The 25,302-nt window shown below is 43.2% G+C and overlaps 2 protein-coding genes across 4 annotated transcripts in view; one reads left to right on the top strand and one right to left on the bottom strand.

Moving 5' to 3' along the window:
* The first annotated feature begins 253 nt into the window (after positions 1–253).
* On the top strand, positions 254–9,831 carry LOC104035563 (uncharacterized). Its single transcript, XM_075713899.1, has 7 exons — positions 254–431; positions 1,420–1,566; positions 3,144–3,293; positions 3,539–3,597; positions 4,043–4,116; positions 9,389–9,403; positions 9,636–9,831. Exons 1-7 carry the CDS (start codon positions 254–256, stop codon positions 9,829–9,831), a joined length of 819 nt encoding a protein of 272 aa, XP_075570014.1.
* Positions 9,832–20,437: 10,606 nt separating this feature from the next.
* The window catches only part of ABCG1 (ATP binding cassette subfamily G member 1), a 55,426-nt gene continuing 50,561 nt past the window's right edge, over positions 20,438–25,302 (bottom strand). For all 3 annotated transcript variants that reach the window (XM_075711919.1, XM_075711925.1, XM_075711932.1), the window contains 4 exons: positions 24,626–24,726; positions 23,994–24,152; positions 22,624–22,742; positions 20,438–20,666 (listed from right to left, as the gene is read on the bottom strand). In XM_075711919.1, the coding sequence (XP_075568034.1) occupies positions 20,438–20,666; positions 22,624–22,742; positions 23,994–24,152; positions 24,626–24,726 (608 nt within the window). The remainder of the gene's footprint in view (positions 20,667–22,623; positions 22,743–23,993; positions 24,153–24,625; positions 24,727–25,302) is intronic.

Genomic DNA, 25,302 nt, shown 5'->3' with positions numbered 1-25,302 from the left:
AAAGCTTCCCAGAAGTCTGAAATACTCTAATGGCAATGAAATCAGCTGAGGCTGCCAGAGGCACCCAGCAGCATCTAATTCATAGATTATAGGATCACGTAATACATACGTACCTATAGGTACGTAATAGATATGTGATCAATAGATCATGGGAGCCTAGAAATTTATCTCAAGGCTATCAGAATATGCATGACAACATTTCCTAGTTAAACAAAAGAAAACACAACTTCTGGGTGAAACATCAGATGGAACAATGTTATCAGACCTTGCTCGGCAAACAGGAGGAGAGTATAAAATGAGCAGCTCCAAGGGAGAGCGGCACCTCTCCTCCACCCGCCCTCCAAGAGCGATGGATCTCAAAGTGATCTGTGTGCTCTCCGTCATCCTCGTTGTAGCCCTCAGCACCTTGGCAGAGGGAAAGACATTACCAAGTAAGTACATTCATCTGCCGTTGCCTTCACAGGTACGTATGTAGGCCTGATCCTACTGACTGTAACTGCAGCAAGACCATGTCTCCAGTTTACTTATCAGACAGCAAATGTCTTGCTCTGGTACTATTACCATAGTCGGAGTCTACTTTTTAATTTTTTCAGAGAAATCTATGGCAAAATAAAAAAGGCTGCAGGTGAGCTCTTGTGTTGGTGGAATAACGAGGAATCTGCTACAAAGGTAGAGGGACAGACATGTGCAGGAATTCGCTAGAACAGGACCAGGTCAGGAACAGGAGCTAGCTTTGTCTAAATAGTCTTCTGACGTTTATTTTATGCTACTTTGCCATGTGAATACAATTTCAAAGAAGTCTACCTGCCTCCTCAATAAAGGACAAGTCATTTAGACAACTTAAGAACTGGAAAGCAAGTAACTCAATGGCAGAGACCTAGGGACATCTCCAGAACTTCTTGTTTGCAGATGACTGTGCAGTAGACTTAAAATATTAAAAGTATAGCTGCAACTATTTGCACGCAATCCTATGTTTTTATAGTCACCTGGCGATAATGCAGATTTTTTATTTTTTCACCTGTTTGAGTAGCCACTGGACTCTTAACTCTTTCTTTCTTCACATGGGGTGGGCAAAGCGATAAACATTTACTAGCATGACATTTGAAGTTATGGGGTTTTACCATTTAATGTGGTCTATATGAAGTCAGAGACCCCATGGTGCTGGGCTGGCTTGGCTGCAAGTCAGACCACAGATTCTCAAAGGGTGGAGTACAACCCCTACTGAAATCAGTGGGAGTTTAAAAGCAGCTTTTAAACTGCACAAGTTCTGGTCTTAGCAAGTGCCAGAAAAGGTACACTTGCAAAGATGGACAGAGTCTAGGGAAAGATCATTGTTCCCAGTAGACACCTGATAAATGCACCTCCGCTAACGAGCATGCAAACTGACAGCCAGTAACTTGCTACTTCTGTCCTGAACAGCAAGATGCCAGTGTAAATTGTCCCCCAGGGAGCGGAGGAACTGCGGCTACCCGGGAATCTCAGAAGAGGAGTGCAGGAAAGCTGGGTGCTGTTTCAACTCTTCGGAACCTGGCATTCCCTGGTGCTTTGCTCCTAAAGCAAAGAAAGGTAATATCTCTGCCAGAAACACTGATTTACCTAGTGTATGATTATGCAGAAATGTGTACAACAGGAAGGAGCTCTGCTTTTCTTCTTAGGCAAATGAAGTGAGCACAAACCTCTATTAGAAGATCACTGGTAGTAAAATGCAAAGTCAAACCTTGCTTACCCATCAGTCTTCTATCCCATCCCTCTTCCTTCACGCTTCTAGTTATCAAATAACCCATGCTGATTATTTAAAAACATTTCATTGCCGGCGGTGGTCTTGTTCATCAGTGGAGCAAGGGATCCTCAGCACTTATTTAAATGGGTTTTCTACATGGCTCAGGAGGACTTTGGCACTGCATGTCAAAGAAATCAAAGTCCTGAGTAGATGAGCCCATCTGTAGTTGTTTGACACCTGTACAAAAGATAACAGACATGCCATAACTTCTAGGCTTTTTGCTCTTTTCTCCAGCGTGTTTTGATAATTGCAACTTCCTTCCTGTTTCCCAGGATAATTCCACTTGATCGTTCTTATTTTCTCTCCCATTTTTGTTCCCAGTCTTCATTCAGTGAAATGTCCAAAATACTCAGAGGAAATCCTTTTCTCCACTAGATTCTTCCTTCTAAAGCTTCTAAACTCCTGCTTCCATTTTTTTGCCTTTGTTTTCTCAGAGAGGGTAAGAGCTGCTCTCCCAGTCCTTCAAGGATTGGGTGTGTATTGTACATAACTGCTGAATGTGAGCTACATTTCCTGGGCTGACTGTGTGGCTCCTTCTTAGGAAAACTTCAGGACAATCTCAGCAGTTGCACAGGTGAAATGAAAGGAAGTGAGGGCACAAAGGCAACGCTACCCAATAAAAGAACTCGATATGAATCAAGATTCATCAATAGGGCTCAGAGTTGCCAGAGGAAAAAAATAATTTTGCTTTTGAACACTGTTTGCATTTCATTAAGATCTTGAAAACAAATGGCAGCAGCTTACAGTGTTATTTTCATAGAATTGCTTTTCTGAGCGGAACTCTTTCAGGACAGGAAAACTGAATTAGTCAGGCCAGGTGGTATAACCTCTTTATCTGTGATTTTACTTTTAATTGCTGGAAGAGCTGCAATTTTCTCCTAAATGACCTACTTCCTTTCCATAACTCAAGTTGGCATGCAGAGGAGGATGGTTTTCCTCTCCTCACATTAGCCAGGCTGCATTAGCATTGGGTCAGGTCATGAATATACCCTGGTCTGAGCCTAGTGTCTGTGGTACCATGATGGGAGACATTCAGCTCTTGACCCCATCGCTGGATCTAGGAAAGGTAAAGCTGGGTTGCTGCCTGACAGGCACTTCCAGGGGTGAATTTTGCCCCCTCTGACCCCTGGGACACAGCAGCAATTACTCGTCCCTAGGTATTTAGTTACCTAACTGGCATGGTAAGGGTTTGGGTGAACCTCCTGCCTGAAATCAGTGTGGAGAAGGTCATCATGGCTGTCATGTCTGCTCACTGACCTCACCTTCATGGCCTGCCTTTTATTTGTGAATGACACCGCCAGGTAAATGGAGCATAAAGTAACACAGCCTCCTTCCTTCCTTCCTTTGTTTTTGCTTTATGCAGTTAGGAAAGTATGTCCCAACAATCCTTACACCAGGATAAACTGCGGCTTCCCCGGCATCACGGCTGAGGAGTGTAAAAAGAAGGGGTGCTGCTTCAGGGCACATCCCGCTGGTGTCCCCTGGTGCTTCTACCACCGCATGGTGGAGGAAGGTAACGTCCTGCACGAGACATCGTCCGTCGCGTCCCCGTGGACACACCACGGCTCCTGGCAGGGTCCACGCTGTGCCCGTGCTTGGCGTGCTGTGCCAGCCCCGTGCGGCAAGAGGCCATGCCTGAGGGAGTGAGCAGGACAGGGTCTCCCCACCTTTCCGTTGTGGGTGCAGAGCTCATGCCTCACCCAGGGCATGAGCAGGGAAGAGGTGGCTGAACCCTAAAAAGACCGGCTTCTTGCACAGAGCGGGGGGTGTTGCCGATGCATCTGAGCCAGGGACTTGTGGGCAATGCGGCCGCACAGGTAGTCTGGGCTCAGGTGTGAGCTCAAGCCCTCAGCTAATGTGATGGTAGAGGTGCAGCTACCAAACTCACATCTACTTTATCACAAGACATAAAAGCCTTTGCTTTAGAAATGTAGAATGTCCCTTACAGAAATTTCTGATCCCCTACTTCCGTTTTTTTAATTAGGATTGGCCTGTCAGTGTATCTAATGTAGATAACCAATAGCCTCGGCCAATTCCAACCCACCCCACAGCACATTTTGTACTGGAAACAATTCACCATAATTTGGTTTTACTGATCTGGATCATAGTTAGGAAACACATGTACGCATGGGGAGGTGGGGAGCAATCACTAAAAAATTGCCTTTTTGATGTCCTGCATCTAGGCAAAACACTTCCTAGCATCTTGTATAGTTAGTGGAGAAAACATGTCCCTAAATCTGCTTCTTCTCTTTCCCTCCCCAGTTTGTTAAAGGAGAAACTTCCATCAAGAACCTTGAGATCTTTGGACCTACTCCAATGGGAAATAACAGTCAGAGGTCCCAACTCAGACTTCGTACTTTGTAACAGCTATGATTTCTAATTTTTATTTTAGATTGACTCCTTTCTGTTGAAAAGTTACTTGCAGCTTTTACTCTTTCAGTAGGCTAGTGCCGTGCGGGTTTTCACTGTAATAAAAGAACTAAGTCATAATTTGTGAGTTCTCTGCTATCTTTATTTTAAAGCTGTATTTCTCTGTTTCCCAGGAAATTCAGCATCTTAGCAACCCGCCGATGAAGGAGTAGTCACCAGCTCTTCCGAAAGAGACATGACACTCAGCTTTTTGTGTTAGTTACACTTCACACTCGCAAGTGACTGCTTGCATTTGTTAGCTGATAGGTGGCTTCACAGGGGCCGCTCGCCCTTCTGAATACTGAAATATTCAGTGAAATATTCAGTGTTTCCCTATACAGCTACAGCTGTGGGTTTGGGCTTTTCCCCCCCCCCCCCTCGAGACATAGGGAAGGGTACCTCTGCTAGCTGACCATTGAGCTGGGCTGACTCAGACACCTCCTGCTCCCTGCATCACCGTGTCTCCGGCACTGCCAATCCCTCGGTGCCGCTACCAGCGGGGCACGGAGTAGCTCAGGAGGGGAGGTACCCACCTGGTACCCTACCTAACCCAGCTCGGTCCTGGCTGCTGGTGCAACACGCAGCTGAATCACTGGGCACTCTCATTGCTAACCAGCTAACTGTCCCCACAGGCGGATCCCGTGGGACACGCTCAGGAAAAGGCTCTGCAATGCTAAAAGCAAGATACAGGTCCCCCTGGCCCTGACCTATGCCTGAAATGGAGCCTGCTGTGTCTCACCAGACACGGGAGAAGCTCCTGGTCCCCAGACTGCTTTCTCCTGGGTGTCTTTAATGCTCGGCACCGCAGGTTGAATGCTTCCCTGCTTCAGCTGAGTGAGAGCACAGTAAGGAGCCTCTACGAGCACCACTGGGAACAAAATGGGTAATGAGAGACTGCCACGGCAGCAAGCCGCGCTCAGGGCTTAGCAGGAAAGAGCAGTTGTGCAGGGTTGTGCTGCAAGGAGAGAGAAAATGGTGGAGACACATGCCTCCTTAGAGATTTCTCCAAGTACACTTTTGTGATGAGTAAGTTTATGCAAGTGGGTAAAAATTAGCCATTCATAAAACTTCATTATCTCGCACTTACAATAGGCTCAACTGATTTGAATATGATAGGATATTGGTTGTAGTATGAGCAATAAACTGACAAGTCTACTGAAGGTCTTTGAAGGTCTTTGCTGAGGAAAGTTTGGTGCTGTGGCCCAGGTGAATTTGGAAGGCATAAGCACAGTGTAATCACGATAATACCGCACTGCAAAATCTGGTGCGACAACTAGGTGCGTTCACCAGGTAATGGGGCCTTCACAGGAGTCTCGATGGGAGAAAGAATGAAATCGCAGCCACACTGAAAAGGGTCACACTTATTAGTGCTGTGGGAAATCATCTGCAGGAACTGAAATTAGGCTGCCAGGGTCCGTGCTCTTCCAGGGCAGAGCTCTCACTGAGCCACACATACTCACCAAAAGGGTTTTCCTTCTGCAGAGGCATGTGCCGACACGGAGTGTAAGGGGGCATGTGGGTATTTCAGAGGGACAGGCTCAGATGGATAACTGCTTATTGCTCTTGTCTCACCCTCCCAGATCTCCCCACTGGGGCTGTGCCAGTGAGGCAGGCGCAGGTCAGTGGTCCTGCTGAGCTTCCCCCGCCACAGTGTACTGGGGCTGTATTTGGCTTTGCAAGAAAAATTATGAATGGAAGTGTCTTAGTAAGGGAGGTGGTGGGTACTGTGGCGTCCTCTGCTGCAAAACCTGATTGGGAAACTCGGCCTGGCTAGGCACAGCAGCTGAAACTCCTGGGAACTGCTTGAGCCCCTCTGTTCAAATGGTCTGCATGATGGCGTAGAGAAAAACAGCTGTGACGCTGACAGCAGTCTAACCCCAAAGGGACGAAGCATGAAGGGCTGAACTTGCTCACTTGCTGTCCCTGGGCACGGTGTCCTCTGCAAAAACCATTAACTGCTGTGTGCTGACCAGCAAACCATTCCCAACAGCACACTAAGCCAAGGCACTGGGTCATGCAGTTGTTCTGGACACTTGAGGTTATAAATCAGAGTTAGTTGCTCATAGAATGAAGAATTATGACCTAAGGATCTGTCATCAGTAAGTCCTAAGGGACGATGGCTATTCTGGGAATTTACACTAAGTAAATGCTGGAGGTCTCTCTGTGTAGACTGTTATCCACACCTACCCAAATGCGCTTGACAAAACTGCCTAGAATTCTTATAATTAACTTTTTTGGTGAGAAAACAAGCTGGCAAAAACAGAATAAAAGCCACAGCCTCTGGGGATTTGAAGATGGCAGGCAGAGCCAAGGTGGAGCAAAGTGAGATCCCAAAACAGAAATGCACACCAAAGGGGAGTGTGCAGGACCTGCACAGATGTGGTTACAGAAGGAGGGACCTTCTTCTCCTCACCTTTAGGGTCATGCTGCCGGCTTCCCACACCTGAGTCAGTCACCACAGGCCCCGTTCACAGCCCTCGGAGAGAAAAAGACACCTCAAGGGACAGGAGAGACAGAGAGAGAGATAGAGATGGGGAACACCATTGCCCAGGCACAGATTTCTGACTTGATGCTAGCTTTCCTGGCCAATGTGGTGCCAAAGGCCCAAGAAAGATAAATCACTGCACACAAACCAAGGCATCCTGGCTGCTAGCAATTGATTCCCTTTTGGAGCTCACAGTCTGGCCAGCAGATAGACGCAAGTAGGTATGTGCAGTTTGTTCATTTATTTTGCGTCAATAGATTGACAAGCTTCACTAGCTAACGCAATTGAAATAGCTTCACATTATTGGATTGTGTAAAGTCTGTCCTTTTCTGTCCCTTCATCTTTTTTTTTTTTTTTTTTTTGGTTCTTTTTGCTTGCCTGTAGCTCTATCCAGCACTAGGAAGAGAAAATAAAATGGAAACTTTAAAACTGTTTTTAGTGTTTCAGGCTGGTTACTTTACCCAATTAATCCGTAAAATGGAGAGAAATCCGAGTGCACCCACAACACCTTGAGACTGATGGGTGGCCACACTGGGTCATTTCAGATGTTCATCTAGCCCTCTCTCCGTCACCGACCAAAAGGGTTGTCCAGCGAGAGGTGCAGGATAAGCGTATCGCGAGGCTTCTCTTCTAACAAAATGCAGGACTGTCACAAATGTGAATCAGTTTTAACAAGCAAATATAAGAAGCCCAAATGAAGACTTACCCTTGGTAGCTCTGCAACTCTGCTTGCACACCCACATTGCTGTACAGCGAGTGCTGAATAAGTAAACAACGTTCTGAACATTTTTCTGGGGGAAAAAATGTAGGTCAGCTACATGGTTTTCATCAGCAAAGGTGCTACCGTAACGGGAATCAATTCTCTGTGACACAAAACATTTGTGCTGATGAGGCTATTACGCAGATAGTGAATGACGTTTAAAATCATGAATGCCTGGTAGTCCTAAACTGTCTGTAAGCATGACAGCTGTGTGCAGCCAATGCTTCAGCTTCTAATAAAGGCTGAATAGAAGATGTTTGACGTTGCCGAGTGACTGCCTGTGTGGTTCTTCAGTGAGTGAGGATATTCTACTGTTTTTTTAAAGCAATTTTAGCCAAGGAAAAGGTCTCAGAAATTATTCATTTTGAAGCAATGCAGGAAAGCTGTATTTGGCTGACATGGAGAATTAATGGGAGAAAACTAGGACAGACAAGGAGCTCAGAGCAGATGGGTACTAGCAACAAAGAACAAGCCTGTAGCAATGTGAAAAAGGGATATAACTGAAAACACCTCCAAAAATGTGTATTTTAATGTGCCCGCTTACTTCAGATCCCATTCCCAAATGTCTCTGGAAAGGGTATGCTTCCTGCTACAGCTAGTATCACACACCTCCTCTGGCAAAGCTCCCATTCAAAAGGAAGGTTTCAGACAAGGTGCTAAACCAAAGCAAAAAAGAATACAGAAACTGAAATCTTCCTCTGCGGAGAGCAGCTAAATCGCATGGTTCTGCCACAAGCCTCTAATGAGCTACTGGTTTTACTAAAGCTTGAAAACTTGTCCATGATGCCATTAAACAGCTTGGAAAGCAGAAGGTAAAACACAAGAACCAAATCTGACTCCCTGTGTTAAAACCAGGCAGAATGATGATCTCAAGACCCAGATTCAGTTTCCAGGAGGTTGCCCTTGCTGCCAGGCTGAGTCCAAAAAGGGGGACTCACTGCTCTGAGGTGCGGGTTGGAAAACCTTCCTTATGAGCAAAGTTCATGTGAGAGTTTCAGAAGCTTTCAGGTGAGAGTTTCCCAAGCAGCTCTCTGCCAGGAACAAAAGTCCTCTTTGGACAGAACAGTCCATTATTACTTTGTAGTCTTCTTTTTCTGCATCTGAACTTTCTTCTAAAGCATTTGAAAGCTGCCAGTGTCAGTATACAGAACAGTGAGCTGCCCGACTACCTAAGACAGCATGCATGGTCCCTGTCCCAGCACACTCCACCAGGTACACAGTGGGAGGATGAGGCTACACGTGTCCTCAGTACTAGAAGACAATGGCCAAACAGATAGACTTTGCTTTAAAATATGTGTGCTGCAATTACATTCAAGTGCTAGAACTAACCAGTAGCGCTCATAGATGCTATCGAAGAGGATGCTGTTTTGTTCAAGTGTTTGCAGTCATTTGGTGCTACTCCCTCTGCTAATGAAAGGCAAAATTTCTGTGTGCCTATCAGAGCTGAGCAGGGCAAGAAAACAAAGTACTTTTCTGCTGGAGACTAGTGCATCTATTCATCAAGCTATAACAACTTTTTGTGCTTTCGTGAGCACCCTTTGTATACCCATTGTGGTACCCAGAAATTCCCCTCAGAGAAGACAGGCTAGACAAAGACAGGCTCTTTCGGGGTCTTGCTCCCATCTGTCTCCGAGTTAGGTCTCCCAGGCTTCCTTCAACATGCGCTGCCATCTCTGAGCATAACAAAAGGTTGTTTTGGAAAACAGAAGTTTTGAGGGATTTAATACTGAAATAACCACAACTGAAATGAAACTCTGGAAGTCTTGAATCAAAGCATTTCATTGCAGCTCAGCCAAATGCCTTCATTGCCGAACTTGTTGCAGAAACTCTAGGAAATTCCCAGGGCTCAAAGCCTGTGAGAGTCAGTTGGGTCTGACTGAACACAGGAGTGGACTGACGGTTGTTTGAAAGCAGGTATCGTCAGTTTGATGACTTTGGTCTGTGGTCTTTCCAGGAAGCTTCATGAAAGGTAAATTTGGTAAGTAAAATCCAGCCAGGACACATGCTCCTTCCTGCCACCAAGTAGGATTTCCCCTGCTTGTTACCCTTTTTCAGACTTGGCATTATGCCCCATCCAAGGGATGCTTTACCAAGACTTAGGATATGGGTTTCAACAAACAGAAGGAGCAAAATCAAAAGCTTTACTGTAGCTTTTGTTTCTCCCCTAACTACTTCAGGGCTACTCTCTGATTCTTACACAGGAGAAAGACAAAAAGCACCTGTAAGACTCTTGCTAAAGCCATGAAATCTACTTATTTGACTCTACAGAAGCCAGTGGGGATGAGCAAGGAGGTCCTAGGAACAGGTGGAGCTTTATTCCACCCGCCCAGCAAAGCAGATGAACTGGCAGCGGTACAAGAGAATGACAATGTGCTAGAAAGAAGTGGGGGGAAATAGTGCAACTCTAAGGGGTGTTTTTGCAGTCAGAGGCTGACAATGAATCAGCTTCATGTTTTGATAATATTTTCAATCTGTGGAAGAGATCAAGTAGTGACTTCCTTCTCAGCCTTCCTATGTGTGTGTGGGCACAGGCACAAAACTGAAACGTCAGGTATCCAGCAATGCCGTCGCACAAAGCTAACATTGCATAAAAAATTGACAGACCTTGAAAGAATCTTCAAGGCACAGAAAAAAATAAAAGAAACCAAATGAGGCTATGAAATGTAAAAAAAAAAAAAAGGAAATCGATGCAATTAGTGCCAATTGGACTGATCCAGTCCTTGACAGCTTTTCTGCCCTAAATAGGGACTGCAACATACACTTCCCTGCCAAGCCCTTTTATTAAGGCTCTCCCAAGATAAGATGTCAGTGCCAGTGACTGACAGCACGACGGCTGCTCACTGCTCACCCAGGCAGTGCGCAGATCCTGGTATCCTCTCACGCTGAAAGAGGCAATCATTCTTACTGCCGCAGCTTCCCTGCCTTCCAATGCCTTTCAACCTGCATTATGAAGCGGGTTTTAAAATGGATAGCCATTAGAAAATACAACATAAATTGTCCTTTACTTTCAAACGCTCTTTATTTTATGAATCCATTTGGAGTACGCAGTGGTTGGTAATTGCATGTGAGGTATATTAATTTTTGCAGCATTGCTAATGAGAAGTTTATGGTTGGCTTATTTCATAGCATTAACTGTAATATAAAACACTTAAAGTAATTTACGTTGCCACTCAGACTACGAAAGACTCCTGTTCCTCCTCTTCCCTTCCTGCTCTGTGGACACTCGGCATGGGGAGGCATCTAGTTTTTGGGACCATAATTCCCTCAATCTAGTATTATTTGCAGGTCTATAAACCGTAACATAAAGTGTTACCTCTGTTACCATTAGAAAATTGCCTAGTTTTGAAAATGCAATCCTATTGCATCCTTAGGGTATTTTATCCTTTAAGCATCACTGCTCACATTATCTAGGAATGGACACTTAGCTAACTTGTAAAAGTTATGGCTGTTATCCTTGAACTGTGGTGACTAATGCAGGTAATTTTGTTGCTGTGGTGATCAGGAGGGGTGGCACAAGGACAGCGATGCTGTCTAGGCTTGACCTTAAGTCCGTTACATGAACAGAGAGCTTAACAGCATGAAAGGCACCCAGCCAAACAAAGTATATAGCAAAGTAAGGGATACCTATGCTGAAACCCTTCTTCTGACGCTGCTGTTCTTGGGGCCTTACACAGGTCGAGTTTTCTGCCCAAGAGTTTCCCTGCCAGTGCAATAGGAAGCAGCAGTCCCAATGCCTCATGGACCGTATTTTGGGAGACTGTTCAGAACGGCAGAAACAGTAAGCATGTCATCTCTTCGACAATGTGGATCTTCAGGAAAAACACAAGAAGAAAAATACTGGCTTTTTAAACTAGCTGAAGAGACCTTTCATGATGACAGAAATGCACAGGAGGCTGCAGAGGAACATAGCACGAGTGTTGTGGCAGAACAAGGAAGAACAGTGTTTTGTAAAATAGGGAATAAATACATGGTTTCTCTTTAACTGGGAACAAGGGAGGAGGAAATCTATACATCCCAGAGTGCTGAGCAGAAGGTAAAGAGGGAATGATCTCTTACTGCCTCCCGTAATGCAAGAGCATGGGGAACATCTGCTGACGCTTGCAGGTAGCATGGCCAAGATGAACAGCAGGTAAGCCTGTGGAAGAAAAATCCATCAAAGGCAAGAAAACACAAGGATAATCCCACTGGCTCAGGAAGTCCTCGAATTGTGTAGGGTTTGTCAGGGAAGCAGCCCCTGATGCTTGCCCTGTTCTTGCACTCTTCACTCTGTGGTGCTGCTGTTCACCTTCAGGTACTGGGCAATACAGACATTTGCTTGGAGCCAATGTGACTGCACTTAACATTTTTAAGAATTTTTACTGGACGTTTCTGTAACCTACTGTATTGGGGGTTACCTGAATACACCACAATGTACATCTGAAACAGGCAATTCAATGCCCTTGCTGGCTGCCAGAACCTATGAGCAGGCAGTGAAAACGCATCACTACCAACGCGCCTGCCACTTCGCTTTAAGAGAGAACAGGGACAAAGGCATCTGTCTGAAAATAATAACACTTTATTTTTTTTTTTTTTTTGTTACATTATCATAAACGTTCTCTAGTCTCAGAAAACAAAGCCCTAGTTTGGAAAATAATGCACATACAAATCTCTTCTTAGGGGTATTAAGTATACAGAAATATACAAAGATTTCTCTATTATTGTAATATATCATCAGAATGCCCCACATCCCACATTTTTACTCAGGTCCACTGTACCAGTAAGCATAAACTACAAAGGTAACAAGCAACCTGAAAAAGACATGGTTTATATAATATCATTATATATATGTATATATATATCTACAACAGTGCAAATATATCACAGCGTGCAGGCAGCAATAGTCTCTAGAGAAGCATAATGAAATCGATTCATAGTAATGCAAACGCATTACTGAAACAAGAGACAACAACGACATATTAGATATACAGAATATGCACACTTTAGCACGCTGATTTAAAATGATACCTTGCATTGACTCTTGCTTTAAAAACAAAAGAAAAAATGTTAAGTAATTCAGTAACAGATTCAAGGGCAGTATCTCACAATAAGGTCAACTGACTCAGATAAGGTATTTCACAAATCTTTACTGACACAGGTAAAGGCTTGGCTACACTACAGGACTTGTGTGCATTCTTTTTCGATGTATCAATATAATCTTTTCCTTAAATTTCATTTACTTTTACCAGAATTTAAGAGCATTTTTACCATACTTTTTAAAATTGCTCAACAACTAATTCAGATTTGTAAAGGTTGGTACAACTGTCATTGAGGCCAGGAAACCTGGTTTTTGGAAGTAACAGAAAGGAGTTTGTGTAACAGTTACCCTAAATGCGCTACTAAAGCTACAAAGGGGTCAGAAAAGACATCACAGATGCCACTGAAGTAAAAACCCATGTCAACCTTAAAAGTAAAGACGTCCATGTTGCCTTGCAATCTGCTTACAAAGACATTTTAGGTTTTTTCCTTCTTGAAAGAGTAAAGCACACCCATAGATCCAGCACGAGGTATTCGGTAGCTCAAAGAAGTCTGAAAGTCTTCCTTCCACCTCTAACTACCTCTCACTGTTCCCAAGCAGCTCATTTTTATACCCCACATGGACAGCAACCACGAATATCTAGCAATAAGCACACAAGCAACTGATGAGCATGGGCTGAGCTGCATGGAGGCCCCCAGTAAGAAAATGGGTCAACAAAATCTTGATGTATCTTGAAGGCATAAACAATGCAGAGAATGCAGGCTGGCAGACTGAGCCACAGGGATTTCTTGTGCCAAAGGATACATATTTTGAATGGTCACCCTTTGTTTTTGTGCTGGCCACGGGTCTCAATAGAAATCTAAATATCTTAAAGGAACGTTCTGCAGTTGACAACCTGCATGAAGTTATGGTTCATTGTAAGATTTCAAAATAATAAAAACACTGAAGCTAGGTTTTGTGCTCTACAGTACCATTACTCCTTCACAAACTCTACGTGAAATGTGTAGGGAAACAGAAAGACGCTAACATATGCACAGAATTAAAAGGAAACTTGTTATGCTTGCAGGCTCAACCTGCAACTTTTGGACATGTAATATGCAGAATGATATCTGGGGTTATAAAAACCACTCAGTGGGATACATTACAATGATCTCTTTATATATTATGAAAACAGGTATTTAAGAACAGGACAGTAGGAGTTGATCCCTGAAAATGCTACTGCCCCTGTCCACGAAGAGCAGAGCTCATGATTAACTTCAGTGACACTCATCACTTAATTTATGCACTCACTAATGCTGTGTGGCAGGATTAATAGGACCCGTGTCATGGGCAGAGCAATGATCAGCCTGTCACAAACTGCTACAGAGGACATGACATGGTGTCATTTTCTGCCCATTTCTAGTTCCCAATGGCTTTTCAAAATGCCTTTGTTATTACCATACTTTAGAAATGGCTTTCCATACAGAACTAAAGGAAAGAAATTCCTGAGCAATTGCACCTTATTGGGCTGTTCTGGTAGGAAAATGGATATACACGAGAAGATCATTTTCTCAAAGAAAAAAGAACATGTGGGACAGTATCTCTGCAGCTACCACTGAGATCCCCTCTGCAGAAATACAGACCCATTATCTACCACAGTCAACGTGCTCTGCAGGAGCCTAAGGCTTGCTACTGCCAAAACCAACCTCACTATTTTCTCATATTCCTGCTTTTGGCAGGATCTTTGCTGCCCTATGCGAATATTAAAGGGAATGACAATCCTAATACTCAGAGTTCAGGACGAAGCCCAGACATTTTCTAACTTACAGTAGGGCTACAGAAACAAAATAACTTAAAACACCACATCTACTTGTTAAGTGTGCTATGGGACCCACAATCCAAGACCAGTTTTAACAAGTTTCCATTTTAGCAAGGAATTACTTGAACTTCTAGCTCCAAAGGTCTAAGCACTAAAGCTTTAAGCTCTAAAGTTTCAACATACAGGGGCTCGTCCCCTCTAACTTGACGTGTCCAGAGCAGGTAGGCAGACTATCTAAGGTACATTCTCCAGCTCCTTTGATCCTCAGTGCAGGAGTTATGTACCTCCCTGAGGGCAAACCATACCTTTTTGCCGCATTACCTAATTCCAAATCTTCTGCCAGTGCCCAAAACACATGCCTAGGAAAGACCACAAAGGAGATGCTAAGTTCAGTGTGATGAATTGCCTCTGTAGCTGCCTGTCTAGGCCCCACTAACTAGAGAAGGATCTTGGGAAACCAGAAGAAATACATAAACTACAGCTCAGTAAGCCAAGGAAACTGAATTACACTGCTAACATTTCAATTTATCCACTTCAGGGCTGTTGCAAAAACTGGAACCACACTGGCAGAACGAGGATCCAGTCCTACTGCAGCTGACATTGCCCTGAATGCCCCTGGGAACAGGTGTGACTTCAAATGTGGTGACTGCTAATAATAAAACTCACTGTATGGGCCAGAATTCAAGTCACTAAGGAAAATACCTACCTCAGGGAACTATGCAAGTACCTCGGGTCCATTTGTCCTGGAGATGGCCATTTCCTTCCTTTTATTACAAAGAAAAGTAGATGATTAACTTAGACTGGACCTCTCTTTTTCAGATAGCTATGGTTCTGTAGGATACAGCATGTCCAAAAACACTATCCAGTTGATGAAAATTAAAGAGAATTGAATTTCATTGGCCAAATCACAGTATCCACAGTTAAAAGCAGCATGCCCATAATTTCCTCTTACTCCACACCTGGATCCTGACAAGTAGGCCAATGCTGTGGCTGGCCACCTGCACCCCGAGCTCTACCCATGCATTCAGAAGGAACCTCTGCCTCGCTGCCACTCCGGCAGCAGATGTCCTTTTCAACTGTGTTCATACTAAGTCACATAGCTTGGCCCAGAACAAACACAGGTCAAGAGAACTCTTCTGTTTGGGAACGCATTTGAGCTTGTGCTTACATCCCACCCAACCTAAGACAGCTGATGCACTTCAAAATCCTCTGTGAATGAGGATACACCACAGTAGAGCCAGTACCAGACTAGGACAGAAAATGCTGTGCTCAACCCCTGTGAAGAAGACTCCAAGCCAGCTTCTGCTGCACTGAGATCAAGGAGCATAGGAGCAGATCCCACAGGTATCAAAAACTCCTCACAGAACTAACTTGACCCCAATGAAGGAGCCGATAACCAACCCCGCAGTGCTGGGGGGCTCTCCTGCATTACGCAGGACAAACATGCGCAACCCTCTCGCCCACACAGCCACCAAATGAGACTGGACCTGAAGCTCAGTGAGCAAAGGCAACACAGAAGAAGGTGCATTGGGCTGCAGAAAGAGGATCGCATGCCATTTGCACTCTCCTCACACGCATTTTCTGAGGAGCTCTGTTTGGAAACATCATCATTGCACCTCAAGTCTCTCCTTCTGCCCTTTCCTGAATATGATCCTCACAGAGCAGAAGACAAAAGAACAAAATCACATTCCAATAAAAGTTAATGCTGAAAAATAATTAATTAAGATCCCTTCCTGCTTAGTTTGGAAAGTAAAAATAAATGCTGACATTGTTTGAGTGTAAAGGAGTCCTGGATTGGCATTTCTGGTACAGAAAGAAAAAAAATAGAAAGTTCATTTTTCCTTACCAAAACTATGCAGGTAACAAAAGCAATTATGCAAAGCAACAGTAAATACACAGAAAAATACACACTCATTTCCATGCTTGATTTTCATTCTCCTCTTCCCCTCAAAAGAAATATTTTGTGATTTGAAAAGATCAATTCAAGATCACTGTAAAGCTGTAATCTCCTAGAGACTAACCCAAAGCAAATGGATTTTTCAGTATAGTCTCCGAGTCTGCCCAGACAGCCAACATCTCAGTCTTCCCCTGCAATACAGCCCTCACCCAGCAAAGCACTTAAGCCTGGACTTTACTTTTAAAGACATTAGTTGTTCCTTTGATTCACATGAGACAATGCAGATGTGAGAAGTTATTAAGATACTTAAGCACTTTGTTGGAACAGGGCTTCAAAGGATCCCATAAGAGTCAAAAACATGCATCTAGTGTCGAGTGAATAGGACAGATAGGACTCCCCTGTGAGGACCACTGGGGTGGTACAGGTCAGTATATACCACACTGCTTTCTAGAAACAGATGTTTAATGAAACATTAATTTCTGTTGACAACATAGACTCTGACACAAAAGAGTAGATCAAAATGCCAGTCATCGGATACATCCAGTACTTGGACTCAAGTGTTCATTATCTCCCACTTACATAACCAGCTCTCCCTATTACGTGTGTATATCTATATTCCTCTCCTTTAATGACACATAGATATCTTGGGCTCCAAATATTAAGGAGTGGACAGGATTTCAGCACCAGATATTCTTCTGTTACTCCCTTTGATCCATAAAGATGAAATAATAATGTTTTAAGTTCTTTTTTTAAAATTTTCAGGGTTTTTCAGATTATATGCAAGTTTCCGCAAAAACAACAAAAAAAATTTGAAGCTCATAAACTCTTACCTGATGCACACAGTAACCAAAGCAACATGCACAAACAAGTCCAAATAAAACAAGGAGGACATCAGAACACTAAAGTCTTCCTGCAATCCCAACAGAAATCATACATTCAGTCTTCAAGAGACCTTTAAAAAAACTAGCCTCTTATGCAACTTTTTAGCCAGATTGTGACTGGTCCAAATGGCAATAATGGCATTAATTTCAACCAGTTTATGGCCATTTATATATGGCTACACAAATTGAGGATCTGAAGTCTTTAGAATCTTGCTGGCCTCATTATTCTTCCACATGAAGCCTCCAGAGCTTCACAATGTGCTTGCTTAACACTGCAGCACATGCATGCTCAGTCCATTAACCTGGGAATGCATTTTATACCAGCCTGTTAGAATTTATTTCCACATAAATAGAAAAAAGCCAACTTGAGACTACGTTAAAAATCTTTGAAGTATATGAAAACATAATTGGGATGGACTTTAAATACTTCTGTCACACGGTAGTGGCAAAGGAGGTATCATTAGTTAATTTTAGAGCTAAGGAGGGAAAGAATTATTAACTCATTTATGTGTAGCACTGAGTTTCAACAGAATTAATTTCTTTCTTTAGTGGGATACTACAGTCTGAAAGCGTTCCTTAGAATAGCAACTTTCAGCTAAATGCTGCCAGCAGATGGCTGGGAAAAAGCATATCTAACAAAAAAAGGAGTGACACAAAATATATTCCAGAACATGCATTTTCTTAGGAACACCTGTGGAGGACCAGACTTTTGACTACCACAATACAATACAAAGTTACAGTACAGGAGGACATGTTGCAGACTAAAGAGGCAAAATAAGAAAGTCTACAAACAGAGGAATAGGCACAGATAACAAGACAGTATCCAAGGACAAGGAACTCATACTGCTAAATTGGTCTAGATGGGAGAAGACAGCATTGTCATTGTGTAAGTTAACAGTGTTGAAATGTCAGCAAAGTTACTTCATTTGGTAAATTGCAAGTGATTTTCAATGTGGTATTTAGTAAATGGTGTTGGCAAAACAAAACATGAACCCTAAAGGCATTTAATGCCATGGATGTCACACACTCATACTCAGCTAGCCTACAGCTGGACCAGCAGTGCGCAACAAAAGACTAATTTGGCAAAGGTAGTCTTTTGTCTGCTTGCAAACAGCATTTGAACCACACGTAATATTCACAAATATTTTAAGATTCTTGAAATAATCAAGGGATGTTGTGCCAAGGGATTTCAGCTTGTGACTTATTTAAAAACTGTTCACAGTTATGAGTATTATTTAGAATAGCCAAAATGCTTAATTTCTCATACCTGACAGCCATATAGGCCATACATGCTTGCGATTATGTCTGAAGAAGCTGCAGAGCTGTATAAAAGCTCTACTGGCTCCAGGACATTTTGTGAAAAAACAGCAACAAAACTATGCAAAGAGGTTGTGTAAGGATTTTTTTTTTTTTCTTCTACAGTAAAGATTGACCTTGCTTTCACAGGTAAACCTTATTTTCAGGAAAAGTTCAGCTAAACTTCCTAAAACATGTGAATTGACTTAAAGTTTCCAGAACACAGTCTTAATTCAAGAATCCTGAGTTTAACAGATACACACGGCAGGCCAGGAAAACTGGGAAATAATTGTCCTCAGTGCTAAATGGCAGAGCTGCAGCCCAGCACAGCTGGAGCTATTCCAGACAATGTTTGGGCTCTGTTTAGAAGTTAGTACAGTACAGGGACCATTCCTATTAGCTCCAGCTGTCTGAGGACTAACAGAGCTGTCTCTGGCACTATTTAGTTTACTAGTACTAGATGTAGCCACGGAGTCCTCGAAAACAGTCTGTGAATTGTGGCTGCTGGTGACCAGCAGATGCGCAAGGTCTCTCTTCATCTACTCTACAGTCATGAGCTGCTGAGCTCCTGAATGGTTTGCTGACATTGAGCTGCTTCCAATCTACACGACTTCAGCATCCTGATAGGAATAACGCATTTATAGAATTTGTAGGTCTGACTCGGAGGTCTGTGACACTAAGGTAAATGCACAGTAATGGCAGAAGGTAGTGGAATGTGCACAGATGTTCACCAAGGTGTCCAACATGAGTATGGGCCCCACAATTTCGTTTTGGGTTGAAAATCCAAACCCATGAAAATCAGTGACAAAATTCACATCAACTTGGAACCAGAATTCCCCCTGCCAAGTTTACAAAGGTCAGATATGCAAAACAAATGCATACTTCTTGTAACGGTTTCATTATGTTTAGAACAATTAGCTATTAATTCCCACATCGCACATGTAGACTTCGGGATGAGAACAAAACTGCTTGGAATAATTAGACCTGCAGTATTTCAAGGTCATTTGTGTATTTTGAGGAGAGTCCTACATGTCCTGTGTGGCAGATATAATCAACACTGCCATATGAGACAGTCACAAGTATTTTAACACAATACCCCAAGCTTTGAGCTGTGGATAGCTCTCACACTCCATCAGGCTTTAACAATAGGTCAAGGTTTAGGGATAGATTCTGCTTTCACAATTTAAAAAAAAAACAAGCCTTGGAGTGTTTTGATTTTTTCATTTGCAGGAGGTAGATCAAACACATAATGAGCAGAGTTAGTATGTAAAATATCACAGATACTAAGGATTCAAAAGACACTGCAAAAGAACATTTTTTCAGTCATTCAGCAACAGCTTGAACAAGTCGGACTGCCTGTGCTATCTTATTGTTGCTTCTAAGTATGAACCACAGGTTGAGTGCAGACTCAGAATCTGCCTTTTCCTCCTATCGTTACAATTTTCAGATATGAGACCAGCTCGACAAGTAAAGCACCAGAATTCTAAATTTAGACAGAAACAAAAATAATGACTGGAATCACTTTAGGTTTGCTTTAAAAAAAGTATCCATATTAAAAAGATCTCTTTACCTTATTAATTAATACATTTACAGACTTTTGGCCAGAAGGGGTGATTCTGTGGAACAGAATTGCGAAATAATACATAGGAAACTGCAAAGATGAAACTCTGAATTTAAAAAGATGAGAGAATCCTATTTTGTTTGCATTCCCCATTTTGCATCTCATTATCTTGTCACCTGGAGATGACATTATACTATTCTGGCTACCAGGATTAGTATTCCTTATCACAAAACCGTTTTTCATAAGGAAAGTTCCTGCAGCCAGGCTTTTTATTACAGTTGCATTGCCTCAGTATTGATATTCTCTGGTGTAAAATTCCCTTCTATTTCTTCTTCCTAGTTAAAGCTAGAAAGTGTAATGAAAACATGACCCAACCCAACTGGACTGATTGGCTTAACACTATATGTCCACTATCCCATTGTGGTTCTCTATGGGCTAGGTCATAACAGCATCTAGCTGGGCACTGGAGACTGGCCTGCCACAGTGAGACAATGTCAAGTGCCCTCTACAGCATGTCTAAAGATCATCCTACTGCATCATTTTAGCTGTTTTTCTTTTACCTCTCTGCTCGGATTTTGTATCTGAGAACAAAATAGGCAATTAGGCGCAGAGAGAAGAAGAAAATTCCAAGAACAATGAAGTCCAGGTAAAGTTTGGCATTTTCTACATCCAGTTCTCTCAGAATGGCCTCTGATTTTTGAAAATGGCAAGTATCATCTTTGTCACAATGCAGATCCTCTCGATCCAGTCCATAGATGGAGAGAATAACTCCTTCGAACCCATATCTGGAAAGAAGAAGGATGGATTACAAGTAAAAGTCTTGATTATCTGTTTAGAAGTACACCACCAGCAATACAATCCCTATGAGAGCTCGACTGGAAAACACCGAGGGGTTCAGTATCATTCTGACACATGTGTCTCGGGGCAAGTTCTATCCCTGTATCCTGGTTTCGGCTAGGATAGAGTTAATTTTCTTCCTAGTAGCTGGCTAGTGCTGTGTTTTGGATTTAGTAGGAGAATAACATTGATAACACACTGATGGTTTAGTTGTTGCTAAGTACTGCTTATGCTAGTCAAGGACTTTTCAGCTTCCCATGCTCTGCCAGGGGCACAAGAGGCTGGGAGGGGGCACAGCCAGGACAGCTGACCCAAACTGCCCAAAGGGCTATTCTATACCATGTGATGTCATGCTCAGTGTAGAAACTGGGGGGAGTTGGCTGGGGGGCAGTGATCGCTGCTCGGGGACTGGCTGGTTATCGATCGGCAGGTGGTGAGCAATTGCATTGTGCATCGCTTGTTTTGTATATTCTTTTATCATCATCATTATTATTATTGTTATTATCTTCTCTTCCTCTGCTGTCCTATTAAACTGCCTTTATCTCAACCCACGCGTTTTACTTTTTTTTTCCAATTCTCTCCTCCATCCCACCCTGGGGGTCGAGGGTGAGTGAGTGGCTGTGTGGTGCTTAGTTGCTGACTGGGGTTGAACCACGACACCCTGTTACAATCAAGCAAATGACATGTCACTGGCATTTTACATAAGACTGAGCAAAGACAGAAGTTTTGCCTTTGCTTCCAGTTAGGGTATAGTGCAATTCCTCTGAAGAAAAATGTTAAAATACAAAGCAGACTAATTTCATATTCAGAAATTCCCCTTTTAAAAGTGACATCACAAATTCAATTTTTTGAAACTATGCAATGGGTATACAATTATGATTTCAAGTCAGAAATATATTAAAACTGGCATAAATCTAGAACATTTCTTCTCTTTCCTTCCATGTGCTATAGTTTCACTGACAATGCACAGTTCCCATGTCTCCCCTGGCACTGGGTGCATCTAGGATTTGACTTTGCAAGCAGATACACCATCGTGGATCCCATGTGTACGACAGCACTCTCTGGCTTCAGGAGACCCTACATGGGCTAGACAATGGCTTAAGGCCTCATCTTGAATTCTAGCTAGTAATTCAGGGGGTGTGGTCTCTTAATCTTTGATAGGTCTCTGTGTAAGCCCTCACTTGCCAAATGAGAGGATATTTTAGCTTGGGTTTTTTCAGTAATAGTGCAGCTTGGGCAGGGTGGGGAAAAGGGGGATGGGAAAATTCACCTCACCTAATTTCAGCTATAAACATTTAAGTGTCTAGTCTAAATTAACCCTCTGTTCTAGCCTCCAGAGGTTTCCTGATGGCAATCATCCCATCTTGTCTCAGACAGTGAGAGTGACAGACATAGGTAGGATATAAAGTGCCTATGGTTCTTAAAACACTAGTTTAGATTGGAGAATGCATAAATACCATGCCTCTTGTGGCAGTGCTACTGTGAAACTTAAAAACAGGTCTTTTTCCAACAAGTCTACCTAGGATACAGCACTGATTTACACAACATCTTCTTCCAAAATGAGGTGCTGGCATCAATTTCTCAGTTGGGCATACTGCCCTTATTATTTAAGAAATCTGCTATTGCAAAATCCAGGAAGATTTGCATGCTGTGCAATCCCACTGAATTCAAGGGGACTGACATGGACTTGTGGCCAATAATCTGTACTGAATGTTCCTATTTATTTCACATCGTATACAACATAAAATGCAGTGAGATAATGTGGTATACATCATATGTACGTCTATACTCTAAAAAAATGTGCTGTGAACATAGTCTTTTTGGCACTCAAAATAACCAACCAAACAAGCAAAGGCAAACAAATGGCATTTCCAGATGGGAGGTTAATGGCCTCCCTAGCAGTACCTGACATACGAAATGTAGGACATCCACTGGAGGTATGTTGGGATGGTATCAAAGCTGACAAAAAACCCAGAGAACAGAAGCACCGGGATGGCAGTAACTGGGCCCACAAAAGTGGCCACCTGTGAAGAGAAGGAATAGATAGTCTCTTGCCAGACAGCCAGAGAAAAAAATGAAAATTAAATTGCTCTTTCATCTAATGTCCTGACCTCCAGTAAGGAAACCAGCCTTTAAAAGCACAGACTTTCTTTATGGCAGTAGGGAGCGATGCCGTTCCAGTCCTTCTTATAATGCTACTCCTCAAAATTATCACAGTTCCAAATACTAGGAAATTACTGACTTTTTTTGACAGGATTTCTTGTGAGGGGAAGGTTAGATGCTCTTAGTGGAGGAAAAGGGGTACCCCTCCTTTTCCTAAACCCTTCTGATAGTTGACAGCGCTGCTGTGCTGGGATCTGTCCTTTGAAGGACTTGAACCCACCAAGAAGTTTACAGAGCAAGACGGGCACTGTGATTCCCTTGCTTCTCTGGGTATGAGACCCCTCTTTCTAAATATTATCCTTTCTCACTCATTCCCCACTGAGGACCCACAGACCTCCCTCCTTATTAATCCCACTTGAACAATAGCTTCAACTAGTCCTAAAACGTTGTGAAGAGGATAAGGAACATCTCCAGCTGGGTGGCTTTGGTGGGGAAGACAGATCTTGACCCAACTCCAGCCTGTCCTCTCTACATCGCCTACAGGGCAAAGGGCCATATAGGTATCTCTGGGGAGAGCAGAAGCATAGCGATCACACAACAGGCCTATGCTGGTCTCCACAGGGTGGCACAGAGAGGGAATAGCCTTCTACTGCAGAAATCTCAATAGCATCAATGCATATTAATGTCAATATCATCTGTTATCACAATGTGGAATGGTCACCTCAGCACATCTCCTGCCAGGAAGCAGAATGGAGTTACATGGCCAGCTTCCAGTGTTACAGTCATGCCAAAAGCTACTTCTCTCCCTCCCTCTGCAGAAGTTTAGTTTCTGGGCAAGCCTTTTCCTGCCTTGCATCCTTCAACCTTTCTGTACGTCTACGGAAGAACCCTCTCCTAAGCTACTGAGCCTCATGGCCTACCTCCACTTTGTAAATGCATAAAAATACATCAGTCCTGCAGTTTCTAGAACCTGCTCAGCCCGGGATGAATAGCAAGTGACAACCCTCTCAAGCAGGGGCAGGCACAGCCTCACTCAGATGGGGAAGGAACGTCAAAGCCTCACATCCCGTCATCGCTCAACAAATGTCTTGGGGACACAGCAGCAGTCACAGTAACCAGTCAGTGTTAGGAGACGGCAGGGTTTCTGTGAGACCACAAAACACCATCAGTACCTGGAGGGATGTAGAAGCTGCACCTATGAGAAGACCCAGTGACTGAGCCACCAGGGATGTCATGGTTCCCAAGGCTGCGAAAAGGACAAACCGGAGTGCATCAGATGGCTGTGAAGTCATCCAGTACACAATGCTGCAGTAAGCCACAGGAAACATGATCTGCAAGGAGATACACTTGGAGTTAGTCCATTAAAGCCAAACATTCACTGTTACTCTGAATAAGATAAAAACATGGGGAGTACCAGTTAATCCACAGCTCTCAGCCTTTCCATTATATGACAGGCGTGGCTGAAGAGAATAAATATGTCTGTCACAGACTGTGATATCTATCTTACTACCTGGGCATTAGAAAACAGATCCCACTCACTTACAGCCCTTTTCAACTTCCCTTCTGCAAAAAAGCAAAGATGGTCATCTGTTTATTAAAAAAGTATTGGGTCAGGTCTTGGCTTTTGTGAAGTCCTGCTGTTTACTCTTATGGTGCTTCTGATTTGGACCTGAAGCTTCACTACACTCATATGGACACTTTCTCCACTATTCAGATGGATAAAATACCAGTACTAATCTTCTTGGCAAGTGGAGTTGCCATGAACTTAAATGGTTCTTCTTTTATTGAAGAGTAGAGCATATACCTGAAACGGAACATCAGCCATGGTTTTGGCGAGATAGTAGGCTTTCAGGCTGTACCAGTAGTTCAGATGCTCTCTAAGAAACACTCCCATCTCAAGAGGAACTACAGAGAACACAGATTAGTAAATTAGGTTGTCAGTGTGCAATACTGCTGCACATAACACAGTTTATCCATATCTAATCCTGCACTGCTGCAGTCCCATAGTGGGACTGGAACTTTGAAGCCTTTGACAGACCAGCAATAGTTTTGATGATTTGTTATGAAATGTAAGAGGTGAGCCCTGAGAGCTGCTCACTGTTTAGACTACGTACCAGTCTACTCAGATGACCTGAGCCTCCCTTAAAGAGGCTTTTTGGATTAAAAGTTGTGTCAAAACTTAAAGAGCCTGGTTATTCCTTTTGGTCCAACAGGGAATCCAAAGTAACAGTGCTCCCAGACGAAGTATGGAACAGTCCATACTGCAGGAGTTTGCTTCTGACACCACAAGAATATGCTGATCTTATGCAGCAGTCATGACTTGGAAGTCCCAGAGAAATTATTACATCCTCCCTAAGACCAACCACAAGCTCATGAGATGGTTGAGATGCACTGGTACAAGGGGAAATTCCAGTCCAGGACTGTAACAGTGAACTGTCCCGGTTGAGAAACACTGACAAAACTGGGGAGAGAGGTGCCACT

Source organism: Pelecanus crispus, chromosome 1 (assembly GCF_030463565.1).
Source record: "Pelecanus crispus isolate bPelCri1 chromosome 1, bPelCri1.pri, whole genome shotgun sequence".
In the NCBI taxonomy this organism is placed as follows: Eukaryota; Metazoa; Chordata; class Aves; order Pelecaniformes; family Pelecanidae; genus Pelecanus; species Pelecanus crispus.
The sequence above is the reverse complement of the archived record's forward strand: the minus strand, read 5'-3'. Positions and strand labels throughout refer to the sequence as shown.